Genomic DNA, 17,133 nt, shown 5'->3' with positions numbered 1-17,133 from the left:
TGTGGATTTAAATTAGAAAATATGGGAACCAAACCTACTAAAGGAAGAGAATAAAAGTATGTTTAAACTAATTGTGAAGTAAAGTGAAGATTATGAAAAGATTAAAGACTGATTTTCACTTAATTTCTAACTAAATCTCAACTTTTCTTCTTTAAACCATCAATTTTGGCAGTTTCTTCCAACTCCAATTTCTTTATATTATCAAACCTTTCAAAAATTAGAATTCTATTTTTCATTTTGCATTATATTATTAATTTTTCCAATCATAATTAAAATCTAAATCTTAGATCAAACAATTACTAAATTAAAAAAAAAAAAAAATCAAAGCAGATATTAAGAAAAAATAATTATAATATAAATATTTTAAAAGTACGAAAATTAGAATAAACAAATTGGATGAAAAATTAAAGAAATATCCTAAACTAATATTTTTCAAGTGCATTTCCCTTTCCACTTGACCGATCAAGTTAAGTGAGATTATGTAAATATTAGTGTTAAGTATTTCTCTAATATTCAACAAAACCAAACCTACTTGAATTTGTGATAAATTTACCCACTATGTGTCTTGTTCAAGAATCTGATAGAAAAAAAAGATACTAATTTCACCATTCACATAACTCCAGCAGCCATGGAAGAACACATGCAAAGTAATGTTGCAGAATGAAAGCAAGAGTTCATTGAAAAACCAAGATCTTCCAATTCAAATAATAACACATTGCAACACTAAATATTAAGCAATTTACAAAACAAAAAGAAAATCATCAGAAGCAGAAGTATGAACTCCACAAGCTTTCCAAGAGCAATAGCAGCAGCTACAAACATACTGCAACCACAGGAGAAGAATTTACAGGGACAAACCTAGAAAGTTCAAAGCTTTATGAACATGGTATTATATGTTATGGTTCTATAGAGCAAGGCTGCTGAATCCATCCTCAAATTTGAAAGTCCCGCAAATGAGCTTCAAATCTTTCATCATGGCATACCCGTTCTGGAATTCAAGATCTGCAAGAAGATAGGGTAATTCCCCCACAGAAAGCAGCAACTATTGCATACAGCAATACTACGATCAAGCATGTCATCAGGGCTCTGTAAACATGGAAATATAAGATTCTATATCACACCTTGAAAGTGTATATGTAACAGCCCAAGCCCAAGTCCACTGCGAGTAGATTCTGTCCTCTTTGGGCTTTCCCTTTCGGGATTCCCCTCAAGGTTTTTAAAACGCATCTGCTAAAAAGAGGTTTCCACACCCTTATAAAGAATGCTTCGTTCTCCTCTCCAACCGATGTGAGATCTCACATTACAACAGACAGAAAAGCAGACTAACTATATGTCCCTACTAAGGTACTCGTAACATCATCAGGTTTCTTTTAATCGTGAAACCAAAAACTGATTATTCTTCAATATCTCAAGTAAGCAACATAAGAATTTGCTTCGGTGTTCAATCACCATTTTCTTCTTAGTCACCATTATCTAAGCTGAAAACGGTATGTTCTCGTGACTATCGTTTTTCTTTAAGATCCCAGTTACTAGTGTCATGCTATGAACTCAATGGGCTCGTTGGAAGTAATGGTTGAAAACAATTCTGTTTCTAAACATGAATATCAGCTATTCGAAGACCATGGACAAAAGAATTCTGAAAACAATTTTCAGCACAAAAATAATAGATAAAGGAAATAATGTTTTGGGTTCTACAACAGATATTATACACCTTTTATGAATAAATCCATTCAAGCTCATTATATATTCAAATTAGTATAAATAAATAAATGAACAAAAACTGGACCATAAAAAATACACGATAACTTTCAAACCATTTTTTAGATTTTCAGAATGATTCTCTGAGTGATTTAAAAAATTAAAATGAAATCCAAACAGCTGCTAATTACTCACAGAAGTTTGGCATTTTTCATCCAAAGAGCTCGACGAAGTCGCTTGGACTGTTTCTTGAAATGGAATGCACCATCTTGCATTGTTGCAGTTTTATCAACAAGAAGTTCAATACGATCACCTCTCTCCAGTATTTTTTCAATGTTGTCCACCATAATTGTCCGTATCTGCGAACCAGATTTTAGTTTTTCAGTACATGAAAGAAGCAGGCAGACATGGTAAAAAAGGCAAGGTACAATGAGGGAAAGTATACACAGATACAGAACAAAATGTAACGGAAGCCTGGAAATGAAATCTGCCAATTCCTGGACACTTGACAATTAATTTCAGCGGAAAAGATGATCGTCAGGTCTTGTTTGTATAAACCCTTTTAGTACTATTCTCCTTCAATTTAAGAACTTTTAGAAAGCTTCACTGGGGAGGGGGAAGATATTATCTTCTCCATTAGTTATTGAATTCTTTACTAAGTACTGAAAGGTTCCAACACAATATTTTAGGGGCGAAAAGGAAAAGTGCCACCAGAAAAAATGTTGCTACCATTATGATAGGAACCAAAAATTCAGTAGTATAGCTAAAAGAGAGCACGGGGATGATATGGTAAGTATTTGTATTTCCTACAACTTTTTTAATAAGAACATTCATATTACATTAGCACTACAACTTTTTTTTAATAAGAACTTTAGCACCATAAATTTAGAATAAACAAGAAGTGAACGATAACAACGCATAAAAATGATTAATGTCTACAAAGTTCTTTAGAAAGAAAAAGATGCACCAACCAGCCCTTGATCATATGTTCGGAAACATCAGGCAAGAAGACGAGATATTTAAACAAGGAGAACGATGAGCGGACAAATCTTTGTTGGATGAATGCCTCTAAACATCCCCTTAAAGTAGTTGCTTAAATTAGTGGGAAAAACAATATGCGCCTTACATTTTATGCTCTCAAGCAATTGAGCTATTTTAACTTCTACCAGAAGATGAAGTATGCTGGATTAGTAGAATTGTACAAGATAAAGACTAAGACTCCGTCCACTAGAAGAAATAATGGGATGTTCAATACACTTACCTCATTTACTTCACCTCTAACACGGTTGAGGGTATCAGCACTAAGATTGCTAGAAAAAAATTCCATTTGTTGATGTAGGACCCTTGAAAATTCATCATTCATTGCATATGCAGGGGCATATTGGGCCACTCGACCATAATTTTTCATGAACCTCATATGGATATCCTCCAAATAAGAAAAAGGAATCCTCCCTGGAACGATAAACCAAGAACTTCAAAACCAGAAAAGTTAAAGACCATTGATCTTTAAACCTAAAATGAGGATCTAACAAACAACAAAAAGTTGGATATCGAAATCAATATAACGTGAATCGAGAAGCTTAAAAAAAGGAAAATCCTGCGCTCTTGAAAGTCTGACAATCCCATACATAGTAAGTTCCCAAAATTAAGAAAACCTATAACTTTCCCCCTTCTTTCATAATTTAGAATCCGCAATTCGTTAATTGAAGGTGATGGCAATTAATTAAGCTAAGTATTCCACTTTCTACAGCTAAAGCTAGTGGCGTGATTTGCGTTATCACTATCAGTTGAAATGCCACCGATATGCCTCAGACACCAACACCATCTATCAGCCTCGGACACCAAATCGAAAACCTTAACTCAATTCTCAACATCGTTTTACACGTAGTAGAAAACAGGAGGCGCGAAGGCAGAAATCGATAAAATAACAAGGAGAAAACACTTACTGCCGAATGAGTCGTTGGCCATACAGAGGAAGGTCAGGCCATCAGATCTCAGAATGTGAAAGATGTAGCGTTCCTGAGAGAAGCAGAGCCTAGAGTCCGCTTCATTCGGCAGCTTCTCGAGGATCCGCCGCGCGACAGCGCCAGTATTGCCAGTGACAGCACTGAACTCCGCCAAAATCACCGTACCTCTTGCCACCACCGCATACAGGATAGCCATTTTGTTCAGCTGACGGAACCTCCTGCTTTCATCCAACGCCCGGAAGATTCAAAATTGTTCAAGACCTTGATTAAGGAAGAAATCCTCTCTCCTGTCTCAATTATCGAAAAAGGAAGAGAGTTTTTTGATTTCGCTGAGGGCGAGAGTCGGGGATTGATCGGCTTGGTTGCACGGCGAGTCCACTGCGTAGTTGTTCGGGCATTCTAGATAAAGGTACCTACAGAGTCACCAAAACTTCGTACTGCGTTATACTAACGTGAATCACGATCCAAAAATGGATTTTATTTATTTATTTATTATTATTTATTTGTTTTAAGTGCACAAACCATCCTAAACTATATAAAATTAATTTAATTAAGAAAAAAATTAATTTAACCCCAAAAATTATACCTGATCCATAAAATTAATTAAATTACTAATAGTTTATATATACAATAATTGAAATTTTAACCTAATTTTAAATTAAAATGTTACGTGTGTATATATATACATATATATAAACATTTGAGGGATTTTAAAAAAAATAATAATAATAGAGTTCTACCATCTTTAAAGTGAGGCGAAATGAGGTATTTATCATAATTTTGATAGATTTTTTCTCTTAAATTTTGGCTTTATTATTAGGTAGCTACGTACTTGATAATGCTATAACAGTTGATCAAAATTAATTTAAGAAATGATTTGGATTTCAGGAATGCAATTAAAATCATACCAATGGGGTAACGTATTCAAGACCATTTTTACCACAGCTGAATTTGAACAAAACCGAGGGCAAAACACATTAATTAATTTGAACTGTAACCTCCTAGGTAATGTTGATTAAAAAGAACTAACCACCACATTACAAAGCAGCCCATAAATTAGCTAGGAAGACTCTACGATCACGATGTTAGGCGGAGGGAGAGGCAACCTTTAGCAGAAACCTTTCGTGTTCGTTCACGGGCACAACGTTCACTGCAAGAATTAATATGGGCGATACCTGCGACCATGGCTACTGTTGTCATGTGTATGTCTCCCCCTACTAGAACTGCCGCCATTCTTACTGCCACTTCCGCCACCATTGCCGCCACTTCTTGGATGTGGTGGAGGGGTTAGCATCTGTGATCCTGGTTGTTGCCTGCAAAAGGATATAGGAGGGAGAGCTTTTGATGAGTCATCAGCGCAGAAGCTAAAGTATCAGATGCAGCAATTTACTTCAACATGGATTTGCATTCTCCAACTGTAATAATAAAGGTAGGAGTGAGATGTATGAGCTTACAAGACATAGCCAATCCGTCCATCAGGAAGCAACATCGGCATCATTGCCATACCAGCAGGAGTTGGTCCTCTTCCATATATCAACGGCTGCAGCTCAAATGCATTTCAATCAGATTTTTCTTTTCTTAGTTTAAAGAAGGGTGTACTTCAAGTCATACGTCCAAGGCAAAAAAGCAAATGCAACAGCACAGTCAGACTAATTTTAGATAAGTTATCAAGGTGTCCATTAATGGTCATTGTACTGAAACAGAAGAAAAGATACACATGCATAATTATGGATTGAGGTATTTTCCCCAAATTTCTTAAAAGAGAGAAATAATCTCTCTAAATCCCATCGATCAGCAAATGGTTCCTCCCATTGAATTCTTCTGAGTTTCAATTATAAACTATAAGCCAATTAGCCACTTCTCAAGACGAAGGGAACAAAATGAGATGGCTAGGTTAATCTTATCAAGACAAGAGCATACCAAGTTTAGAACCCATGAATAAGTTAAACAAATGCACAAATACTTTACCTGACCAAAACCAGAAGCACCATATCCTGCATTTACAGCACCATAAGGCCCCCCAACAAAGCCATATCCAACACGAGGTGGATAGTTGGGAAGCAATCCAGACTTTTGGCTATTTGATCCTCCAGACTTCTGATCTGCTTGTGGCTTTGCAAGAGAACACTCCAAAAGTTGACCTAATATATAAGCATAAAAAATGGATATCAAAGACCAGCCTCACTTTGGTGGTGGGTAAAATGAAAAACTTCAGAAGAGCTTCTAGATAAATTATCACCATCCAATTCATATTTTTCAGTATTTTTTAAAGCCTTCATAGCACTGGATCTCTCCGAAAAATGTACAAAACCAATTCTATTCTTCTCTTGTCCAGCTTTTGCAGGAGGCAAAACCACTTTTGTAATTTTCCCATGATGATCAAATAGCCTTTTTAACTGCTCCTGTGTTACATTCTTTGGCAAATTCTTCACATAAACTGCCTTCACCTGTATTGTCCAAAAAAGATGGGAAGAAAAAAAAACTATTATGAAAACAGATCACTCAAAGATAAGTCGAATAACAAGACTTAACATGTGCTGTCTTCAGTCAATAATAAACTAAGGCCATAGATACAAAAACCAACTAAAAGGTGCAAGGGAATAGACATGACATATCACACAAATTTTACATTAGTCATTATGTTTATCGGAAAAGAAATTTAGACAACAGCCTTGATGAACCTAAAAAAAGGTTAGTTGTTAGATTAAAAAAAACCTTCATAAAATAATAATTTAATTGTTAATTTGATCATTTGGCTTTCGTTCATCAATAAATTTGTGTACACAAATAGGAGTTGTCAACAATATATATTTGATAGTTCAAACTCATTGGGAGCTTATAACTAATTACATGAAATTCATTAGCAGCTATTTTATAAATAAATAAAAATTCAGTGTACATTTAACCCATAAGCTAATTTATTTAACAATTTGAGTTATAGATATTTTAATAAAAGCCATTTATTACTTATTTTAGTATAACATGAAACAAAAAGAGAAACATGCCTAATCGTGCAAAGTCTAAAAGCAATCGAGCAAGACCTGTGAAGCAGCAGATGAATCAGCATTTTTAGGGTCTGCCCAGCTAACAGTTGGAGCATTATCATCTAGCTTAAATTTTGGATTCATCATCTTCTGCCTTGAGTATTCAGCACATGCATGATTATAGTAGTCAACAAAAGCAAAACCCCTGTTATTGCTAGTATTCTTCATATCCTGCAACCAAAAATTGGGTAAAATCAAATCAAAGAAAGTAGCACCAGGTTACGAGCACAAACTTATAAATTCTTTGGAAAGAGAAAAGTACAATAATTCTGGAACAAAAAGACGTCATAATACAGATGTAGCAAAGTAAAATCCAACATGAAAAATTCTTTCATGTTAACCTTTACTAGTTCCACAGCCGTAACTCCAGGCCCAATGTCTTTCACAACCTTCTTAAGATCTTCCTCGCCCCAGCTCCTGGGAACATTACCAATGAACAAACGGTGCTTTGCTTGAGATGATGAACATTTTATCTTCTTTCCCTATGTCACATGCATAAGCACAGAGAAACAGAAGATAAAAATACTGAAAAGGATAATGGGAAGAAAAGGCATGGAAGATTCTAAAAAAAATCGAAGGATATACAAATTTTAAACATTAGCTTCCAACTTTGCACTTAATGTATCAACTTATTGACATGCAAACTATGAACAGATGTAAAAAGTAAACCTTGAATTCGGTGTTATTCAGCTCATCAATTGCTTTAGAAGCCAACTCAACGCTTCTGTAGGTAACAAATGCAAAGCCCTTATTCTCATTTGATTCTTTATTTCTCATAATGCGAACCTGCTTGAAGCACAATGCTGTAAGTCCTTGTGAAAAGCCCATATCTGGAAATGGAATAAACATGACCGAGCTTACCTCTGTAACTTCTCCTATGGGTTCACAAAAATGCCTTAAATCTTCTTCAGAAGAATCGTGAGGAATACCACCAACATATACTTCAGAACCATGAGGAGGTAGGGAAAGAAGCTCGGCATGTTTTTTCTTTTCATCCTCATCATTGTCAATTTCATTTTGGCCATTAATTCTATTGTCATTATTCCCATCATCCTCCACTTCTTCAACATCTTCTTCCTCACCCTCCTCTTCCTCCTCCTCTTCCTCCTCTTCTTCAACTTCTATTTCTTCTACCTCTTCCTCCTCCTCTACTTCTTCATACTCGACATCTTCTTCCATTACCTCCTCAGGATCATTATCAACATCAAGATCTACCCTCTCATCAGAGTCAACTGGCTTTTCGGATTCATTTTGCTTTTCAGGTTCAACTGGTCTAGCAATAGATGAAGCATTTCCTTTTCCACTTGGCATCTTATTTGTCTAATTAAACAAGCTTGCAAGGTAACTGTGAAGAAGACACAGAGGCCAGAAGAATTCATGGGGAGACATAAAAAATTACTGAGAGGAGGAAACAAACAGAAAGGCCAAATGGAGAAGAAAAATATGAAGCTGAAATGAAAAGTTGTCATGAGAATAGACTCGAGGGGATTGAAATGTGAAAGAATTTTTTTCTAGAGGGGTAACGTTTATAACACAAGTAGCATAAAAGAGACCGGTTAACGAGTCTCTCAGTGATTGCAATGAGAATTACGGAGGTGGTGCAAAAAAATATAAAGATATGAACGTCTAGAAATCAGAATGATTGCCATACCAAAAAAAATCCTTTTGACAAATTAGCTTTCTACATCTTTTTTCAAGGGGTGTCATTTTCTGACTATCTCACGAAACTAATGTTAATGACAGCAGAATAAATTATGGAGACAATTGAATGTTTTACTTAAATGCAAGGATATAACAATGCCACGCAAAGTAGCATATGAGATCCAATGGAACCATTTTGATATAAAAGGTTTAGACAAAAAAGGAATGAGACTGCTGCTACAAATGGAGAATCAATTTTGTCCATCTCACAAAAACATATAGCAGTTCCAAACAACATACCAATCTGTGTAAACCCTGCAAAAAGAACAAAGAAACTGCGATCAGATGTGGGCATCATCGTCCTGACCATCGTAACAATCAGTAAATAACATCATATACAAAGACTCCTCATTCAGCTTTATCTCACAAGCAACGCATAAATCAGTAATCATTTCAAATGAAAGAAGTGAAAACAAGCGGAGGCATGTATTCACAATAGTAATTCCCCTGCCAGTTGATTCTCGGCATTTAAAGGGATAGAACACCTCATAGGGTGGCTAGGTGCCATGGTTATACTTGTCCAAGAAGTGTTCTCTGTGGCCGCGTGTCGGATGTCCTAGCCATGCTTGTCCAAGGCGTGTTGCCTATGGGCACATGTCCATTCCAAACCCCTTTTTGCTTGCTTTCATGTTAGTTGGGTTTTAAATATTCATGCCATGTCAATATAAGAGTGTATGACCGTTCGCCAAAATCATGTCTACACCCGCCAAGGTTAAAATGCCCCAAAATATGTTACGAGGGATGTGGTTAGTTATCAATTCTTCCTACCCAAGTTATACGCTATCAAAGTCGTGGTTATTGTTTATTCGCTTTTAGCCTATATATATTACAAACGTCAATTGCCAAAATTGTCCAAATTGAGAAAATAGTCAAAACCTACAAACGTCAATTTGGTACACTAGTGTCCTACTGCCTTACCATATGTTAAATCAAACCTCATGGAGTAACGCAAATTCTAATCTATCTTTTGACACATATCTCTCCCTTAAAAGTTTAAATTTCCAAAGTCTCAGATATTAAACAGTTGGATGCTCATCCAAGCGAAAGCACCAGTAATTCCTCAGATGATTTTCTATCGCTTTTCCTAAAACATGGCAGGAGCATTCCTATAACAACGGATTCTCAATTTCAGAATCCCTCGATAAAACCTTTCGCCTTTAAATTGTATCCCCAAATTTTACATTGCTAGGATTAGTATTCCAATAATATTCCACCCGTCTCAGTATTATTAATTCCGCGGCATAGAAGAGAAAGGTGCAAGTTTTGAGTTCAAACAACACGAACCTCAGAAAAATTCCGCGAGTCACAAAGGAAAATGAAAAAAACAAATAAATAAATAAAGAAAGAAAACAGTAGCGCATGACAAGAGTGGAGAAAAAGATAGATTGAAGAAAGACATGAAAGATGAGATAAGAAGCAAAAGAGTACCAAAGACGCTCTCTGCGAAAACTCAGCGAAACTACTTAGAGAAGAACTCTGCCGAAATTGTGAGCTTCAAATGAAGAATCGTAGAAAAATAATAGGACCCCCTGTTCTTAGCCGAGGAACGAACCCTAGGCTCCTCCTTCAATGAAGACGGGTCATTAACCCCATCACAACTCAAACCACGAATTGAGGCTCTATTGGGCATCTATTTACTAATTTTGCCCTTCATAATGATAAATAAACATTAAATTATACTAAATTAAATAAAATGTAAATACAAATTATTTCCTCTTTTATTCTCTCTCGTCTACTTCATTCAATCAAGGACCTAATAATACCTTTTTTATTTTATATTCATTCAATCTTTTTTTTGGAGACTTAATGTCCTCGCTAGCATATCTCCCGTGTCTAATCCTAACACCATTTGTCACACTTTCGGAATCTGGCTTTGATACTATTTGTAACAGTCCAAGCACATCATTAACCAATATTGTCCGTTTTGGCCCATTACGTATCGTCGTTAGCCTCATGATTTTAAAATATGTTTACTATGAAGAGGGTCTCACTAGCAGTTGTTTAGGTGTCATAGACGGCTTGTTTCATAACAAGGTGACATAGCACCATAAGGATAATCAGTCTTATTAATGCTAGCTTGTTGTTTTGGCATGCTTGAAGACGTTTGGCTCTCCATGGGACTTTATTTAATGGAACTTTCTAGCTGGTGTCGTGACCAAGAACCGGTTTGTTTCGCTTGGTGTGCCGGGAGCCTTGCCCCCTCTCTGCACATGGTTCACGAACCCACTTCCTGACTATGTGAAGAAAGAGGTTCGATGGAGCAGTGGTGGATGTTGGGGGTTGTCTCGAATTCTCGTCGATGGTTTTTCTTACCCTCCTCAACAAGGTATTGAAAAAAACTGTCTAATATCTCGCACATGTTAGTGCTATATCCAGAAGCCTTACTCTAACTAATGCCTCTCGTCATTCGGTGACTGTCTCTAAAACTATTTATAAGACCATTGTTACTAGATATTGCATGTTTTGGCTTGTTACACATTGTCGTAAGCCTAACCATTTTAAAAACGTTATAAACTTTTGGTTAGTATATCAGGAACAAAAGATCCTTTACTTGAAGTATTGCTCTTAACATCATCCAGTTTACCAGTAACCAAGAACAACAGAAGAAAGAAGATTTGACAGTTCTCTTACACTTGTTTTTCTTGAAAACCATACACAGAACAGAACAGCTTACACAACAGAGGACGAGGGTGTCTCTGCTTCTACATCATCATGTTCTTCATCTTCCTCTGCCTCTTCATCTTCATCTTCCTCATTGGGTTGAACAATTTGCAGCTTCAGCCGCCCATCCTCTCTTCGAGCTTCTACAAATTCCCGACACCCAATTCTTACTTCTTTCAACACCAACCTTCCATCTTCCCTGTACGATATGAAGCAAACCCCACCCTTTCCACTCCTTCCCATGAAAGACAAAGGCGGAGGCAAAGCTTTGGTACTCATCCGTGATGCAGCGTGCTTGACACAACCAATCCCCACTTTCCCTTCTTTGATTTCCCAATTTTCATTTTCAACATCATCCGAGCTTTCTGACCCCAATCCCTCTGTGCAGAGTTGCAGACTCTGCCCCACAGGCTTAACGTTGTGGGTCCATGAGGACGTGAGTGACTCGAGAAGGGTTTGATTTTCAGGCAATGGGTTCTCAAAGATGGGGTGGAGGCTCTTACAGACAGCCATGGCTTGGCTCTGCAGGAAATGAACGATTTTTCTCTTTCTTTTTTGGTGTCTTGGAGTGGGAGATGGACGGGTGGCTGTAAGGGGCAGGCATGGATTGAGAGGTTCTCATTGTTTTGGAGATTTTAAGCTATAATCGCTAGCTTGAGGCTTCCAGTTAGCTAAACATACAAAGTTGATCTCTTTTGGTAATGTTTGTTTGCTCTGCTTGGTGCTGTGTTGTTTTGGCAGTTGACAATGAAATGAGGAATATTCGAAAGGATACTGGTCACATGAGACGCCCAGATGGTTGGTGGGCTATCAAATCTACTGCCAATGGACACTTCATTGGCTATGGCTCTTAAACTAACACGTCCTTGCGTTTCATGAATGAATTCAGCTGTTGTGGCCTCCGGATGTTGGTTTCTGAAATCAAATCTATGCATGCATGTCCTTCTAGATGGGTTTCAGGGAAACCCATCAAAATCAGTGCACTCTTTTCGACCCACCCCACTCGCTAGTACATATTGTTCTTTTCTTTTTCCTTTCCAACCAATCTGAGATCTCAAAATCCACTCCCTTTCAAGCCTCAACGACCTCACCAGCCCTGCTGGGAAAAGGTTTCCACACTGTTGTAAGAAACGTTTCATTCTCCTCTCCAATCAATGTGGGATCTCACAATCCACCTGCTACCATATATTGTTCTCTTTAGGTTCTCCCTTCTGGACCCCCTTCAAGGTTTTAATGATTTATTCTCCTTTTTAACCAACCTGTGATATGTACATTACCTAAAAAAAAATATTAATAAAATTATTAACTAGAATTGATTATTTACATCTAACATAACCGAGGCAATTCTTGTGCTAACGTTAGTCAGGAAAGGAATACACGAAAACTACACCGTGTGTATGATATTACGTTATGCTAACGCCATCCATAGCGAAGCATAAACATATGTAGAAATTAGAAAACTCGTGGGTCGGGTCAGCATATTTAAAAAACATATAAAAACATCTATACCACAGCAAATTTTGTTCACTGTTTGCGTATTATCGCCACGCTTCAATTCGCTCTCTCGATGAATTTATACATCTCAGTTTGCTGAGCCGCTTCTGTACCAGTACCGGTGCGAAGACTCGAAATACAGAGTTCTGGTTAGTTAGTTTGTTAGTCTCGTCTTTCAGATTTGAAACATTTGATAGACAAGTCCTGTTCTTTTCAGTTTGGATTACAACTTCTGCCTTTAAGCCATTGCCTGCAACACCTTCTTTGTCTTTGTAGGCATTCAGTAAAGCTCCATACTCATTAGGCAGCAGTTTTTTGACAAGGCTTAATGAAAAAACATCTCCATCAGAAAAATGTGCATCTTCTTCATCAAGAACAGGCAGTTCTGCAACAAACTCAGGCTCGGCCTGCTCTGCCACCTGAACCATGGTGGCAGTATTTCTGAGGCAGGGCTGTGAAGGACTCTGGTGGCCACTCTCATCAGGTGGCTCTAAATGTGCAGCAGCCGAGTCGAAAATGGATACTTCCCTTCCTCGCAGTGTCCTTAAGATAAGCATCCTGAGGCAGTTCATTACTTGAACAGCATACATCAATGCAGTCAAAGGGTCAGCCATCTGCACAACAAGAATGCCAGAGAACCATTGTCAGATGGATCGAGCAACCAATGATACATTGACAGGAATGTTTTCGTCTCGAGACAGTGGACTCAACTAACACAAGCTATTTGAATTTCACCTGAGTCATATTTGGAGAAAAAACCATAGCTATGTTGCGAGCATTCATCTTGTTGAAATGTTCCTGCTGGACAACATCTGCCATTAGGTTGATAGCCCAACCTAGCAAAGAAGCTTCACTAGGAGGTAGATGCCTTATTAGATCAGCACATTCTTCTTCTGTCTGACACTCCATGACCCGCTCCGACAACAGAGAATCCAAAATCCCAGCTGGGAGTTCTCTGAACTACACCTGTGAGTTACAAGTTTCTCGTTTCAGAAGCATTTCAATGATTATAACGAAGTTTCAATATTTCGTGGACTCGTCGAATCTAACTTAAATTGAGATAACCTTGATAAGGCCAGCGAAACAATGTAAATCGATGTTGTCTGGTACTACTCCTTGGTTTAAATGCTCACGTGCATACTCCTCGACTGTTCTCTGCAGTGATTCTGAAAATACCTTCAGCCTAAAGGGGTAAAGAAACCGATCAGACGCGCACACTAGGCCAAACCAATTAACAAGACTTGAAACAACCTTCTGCATTGTGGGTAAACGTAAGGGAGAGGTGTACGAACCTGCAAGCCACCTTGAGCATACAGACAGTGTTGCATTCGTATAAGAATTGTGGGAACGCTGTTCCCTCTCGAGTCGTACGAGAGTTGCATGGATTCCGTTGAAACCCCGAACACAGTTGAACTATAAGAGAAACAGCTCCAAATATGCAGTAAGGATCATGGAATCACATGAAAGGTGATGTAGAGAACCAAAATAGATTAGGGCTCTACATTTGGAGAAATCATTTGAGGAGCTTAGAATGATATGGTTGACAGTTCTCTATAGCATGGGATGCGAGAGAGAAGCCAAAAGATTAACCAGGCGCATCCGAGGGGGTTTGGGGGTGAGGGGAGCCACAAAGTATGCGCTTCTCTTCTCATTCTTTTCCATTTCTGGTAGAAAGTGAAGCAACAGGATTCATCAGTTCTGCTTTCTTTCTTAAAGAGATGCATTAAATATGTAGTATTTAAGGAGAATTTAACAACCGAAGGCTACCGGTGTTGTCCTTTTTGAGCTTTCCCTTTCGAGTTTTCTTTCAAGATTTTTAAAACATGTCAGAGATTTCACACCCTTAATAAATAATAATGTTTTATTCCCCCATCCAACCCATATGGGATCTCATAATCCACCTCCGTCTGAAGCTCGTTCCTTTTTCCGATCAATGTGAGATCTTGCACAGTCCACCGGGCCCAGCATCACTTGTTCCTCTCTCCAATCGATATGAGATCTCACAATCCACCTCTCAAGTGTATGGAGAAACACGACAAATGTCCATTTCCATGATGCCTCAAATCCAGTAACAGAAACATTGCACAACAAATCCTTAATCTAAAAGGAAAGGAAGAAAGAAGAAGAGAGGCAGCAGAATTTCACAACAGACAAAAGAGATAGCTATTGAGGTAGAGAAATAGACAGGAACAGGAGAAGTTTGAAACATCAGAATTCAAGAATGGCATAACCAAAGGCAACAAAAGAGCAGAAGCAATGAAAACATACCTAGCACTGGGAGCCCTGCGAGGCACTTCAGGTTCAAACTCAACAGGCAAACCCAAGAATCCATTAAATCTATCAAAAGTGACATGCGTGACATGTCGCACATCAGTCGGCCAACCGATCTCCATTGCACATACCTCTCTTCTATCACTCTTGCAAACAATCAAAGATTTCCTGAAAAGGGTCACAACTAAAGCCAACAACGAGAGCTGATCTCTCCTTTGCTTTAACCGCTACTTCCCTACCACCTCCCCTTCCCCATTGCCATCCACAGAAGAAGAGGAAGAAGAACACGAAGTGGGTATTGGAGAATGCATGTCAACAAGGGGAGATCCATCGCCATCGCAGGGAGGATCGGAAGAAGAAGAAGAAACCCTTGAATGGGGTGAAGCAAAAAGGGAAGAGGAACGAAGAACAACCAGAGTCATTGCTTTGAATTGTTGGGAAGAACAAAAAAGGAATGGTGTGTTTTATGTTGATATGATCGTGGAAGAAATAGAGAAATGTGGGCGAGGGAGTTGATTCAACCAGACGCCTCCTTGTTTCCCTCCTCCAATCGCTTTCTCTAAATAACTTGAACCCTTTTTGCTTCTTTGGATCCGCATTTTCCATTCCTTCCCACAACAACAAACGCTCTCCAATTCATAATCTCCCTCCTTAACCCTCAATACTCATAAAAATAGCAACCTCCCAAAGCTTTATTAACTTCCTTTCTCATTTTCTGGGAACTTAAATGCATTATTATATTCATAATCACCATCCAGAATCATCGGTTTGTTCCTTCAAATCTCATCCATTTATGTGAACTCATGAAATCTACTCTCTTTTTTAGTATAACAAATACATACAAAAACATAAATTTATAATTTATATACTAAATATGATTACTCTAGTATAACCCTTTTTCTTTTCACTTTCTACATGATTCAATGCAACGTAAGTTCAATCAAAATCAAATTAACCTTTAATTTTTCCGTAATTTAATCCTATTATTGTTCTTCTTTTAATTTAAAAAAAAAATTGCTAAATGAAAAAAATGTCATACAAAGCAGACAAATTAAAACAATGACACATGATTGAACCGTCATTTTGAGTACTAAAATGACCAAAGTCGCTATCAGGCTGTAATTTGGTAACCCATAACATTAGAAACTTCTTAGAGAAAAAGGGTTCAAATCCCAAATGATAAATCAAATAATTAACGATATTTGAGGAAACTCCAGAAAAATTAGAGCAGAAAATTGATAATTAATTATGAAAACAAGAGCAAATGAACTATGATTGGCAATTCAGTAGGATTATCCATTAATCTCACAGAAGCTAACGCAGGGAGACGGAAATTAACACTATATAGCATCCCCGATCAAGTAAGAAACAGCTTAAGTTGAGAAGTATTTTCCTGATCAAGCACATCCAGGAAGACGGGATCAACGGTCAGATGGCTGTCCACGTGCACCTTGAACCTGTGATTCCACCACAGCACTTTCGCAATTCCCCCAATGTCCACACTCGCATCCAGAACCATCTCCCGCTTCGCCACATCGGAGATGAACCGACTGCGATGGTGGGCCAGCTTCAGGCCGTCTAGACGGGCCGGGAGCCGGAGGACCTGGCAGGACCGGGACTGCTGCGAACCGGCCTCGACCAGGGCAGACCCCAGATGGGAGCCGTCGTAGAAAATGGACATGGCTGTGGAGGAGTAGTGGATAGGAGCCACGTTGGGGTTGGTAACGTGGACGGTCAGGATGAGCTCTGCGTCCACCACCGGCGGCTTCACCTTGAGGGAAGTGAACTTTATAGAGATCAGGTGGAAGGTCGGGTCCTTGGGCTTGGCGGAAATGATCGCCGTCGCAGCAATCGCCGACGCAGCTCCGACGAGGGCGGAGCCCCAGCTCCAGTTACGCTTCTTCTCCATGTTCTTTGGTGGAGGAAAGAAGAAGAGGTAGGTAAGACACAGACTTTCGAGAAAGTAGAGTTTAATTGGAGGGGCAACAGCCTACTAAGGAAGGTGGTGAAACCAAAGATGGTAGAGTTGACGGTAATACCCCTTCTGGCCCGAAGAGATCGTGGTCGGTGGAGGGCAGCTTTTGGAAAAGAGGAATTATGTTGGATCAGGGATGAAATTGACGGCATGCGACCAGAGAGATCACGTGGCCGACCAAAGCCGCTGTTTGGAAGGACGGCGGTTGACGACGATACTAATCATTTTAAAGCAGCCGCATTAACTTAAATTTCATTTATTTCTTCTTTTTTTTTTTTTTTTTTTTTCTTGGAACAATACTAATACACGACGGAGGCATGAA

At 38.4% G+C, this 17,133-nt stretch overlaps 4 protein-coding genes and 1 pseudogene across 4 annotated transcripts; all 5 read right to left on the bottom strand.

Annotated features, from left to right (window-relative positions):
- Positions 1 to 653: 653 nt before the first annotated feature.
- Positions 654 to 4,093, bottom strand: LOC111483961 (vesicle-associated membrane protein 714-like). Its single transcript, XM_023130351.1, has 4 exons — positions 3,645 to 4,093; positions 2,960 to 3,150; positions 1,894 to 2,057; positions 654 to 1,086 (listed from the first exon to the last, which is right to left on the bottom strand). Exons 1-4 carry the CDS (start codon positions 3,859 to 3,861, stop codon positions 996 to 998), a joined length of 663 nt encoding a protein of 220 aa, XP_022986119.1. The 5' UTR covers positions 3,862 to 4,093; the 3' UTR covers positions 654 to 995.
- Positions 4,094 to 4,544: 451 nt separating this feature from the next.
- On the bottom strand, positions 4,545 to 9,993 carry LOC111483958 (heterogeneous nuclear ribonucleoprotein Q-like). Its single transcript, XM_023130349.1, has 10 exons — positions 9,839 to 9,993; positions 8,651 to 8,665; positions 7,571 to 8,054; positions 7,379 to 7,495; positions 7,051 to 7,191; positions 6,707 to 6,880; positions 5,905 to 6,112; positions 5,634 to 5,806; positions 5,120 to 5,205; positions 4,545 to 4,978 (listed from the first exon to the last, which is right to left on the bottom strand). Exons 3-10 carry the CDS (start codon positions 8,018 to 8,020, stop codon positions 4,825 to 4,827), a joined length of 1,503 nt encoding a protein of 500 aa, XP_022986117.1. The 5' UTR covers positions 8,021 to 8,054; positions 8,651 to 8,665; positions 9,839 to 9,993; the 3' UTR covers positions 4,545 to 4,824.
- A 974-nt stretch (positions 9,994 to 10,967) lies between these two features.
- On the bottom strand, positions 10,968 to 11,710 carry LOC111483964 (protein FANTASTIC FOUR 1-like). The gene has a single exon (XM_023130354.1). The coding sequence runs from the start codon at positions 11,582 to 11,584 to the stop codon at positions 11,081 to 11,083; it is 504 nt and encodes a 167-aa protein (XP_022986122.1). The 5' UTR covers positions 11,585 to 11,710; the 3' UTR covers positions 10,968 to 11,080.
- A 695-nt stretch (positions 11,711 to 12,405) lies between these two features.
- On the bottom strand, positions 12,406 to 15,933 carry LOC111483959 (annotated as a pseudogene).
- Positions 15,934 to 16,100: 167 nt separating this feature from the next.
- Positions 16,101 to 17,024, bottom strand: LOC111483962. The gene has a single exon (XM_023130352.1). It carries the CDS (start codon positions 16,743 to 16,745, stop codon positions 16,194 to 16,196), a length of 552 nt encoding a protein of 183 aa, XP_022986120.1. The 5' UTR covers positions 16,746 to 17,024; the 3' UTR covers positions 16,101 to 16,193.
- Between the last annotated feature and the right edge of the window lie 109 nt (positions 17,025 to 17,133).

This window comes from Cucurbita maxima, unplaced genomic scaffold (genome assembly GCF_002738345.1).
Source record: "Cucurbita maxima cultivar Rimu unplaced genomic scaffold, Cmax_1.0 Cma_Scf00009, whole genome shotgun sequence".
NCBI lineage: Eukaryota > Viridiplantae > Streptophyta > Magnoliopsida > Cucurbitales > Cucurbitaceae > Cucurbita > Cucurbita maxima.
This window is presented reverse-complemented; position numbering and strand designations above follow the sequence as displayed.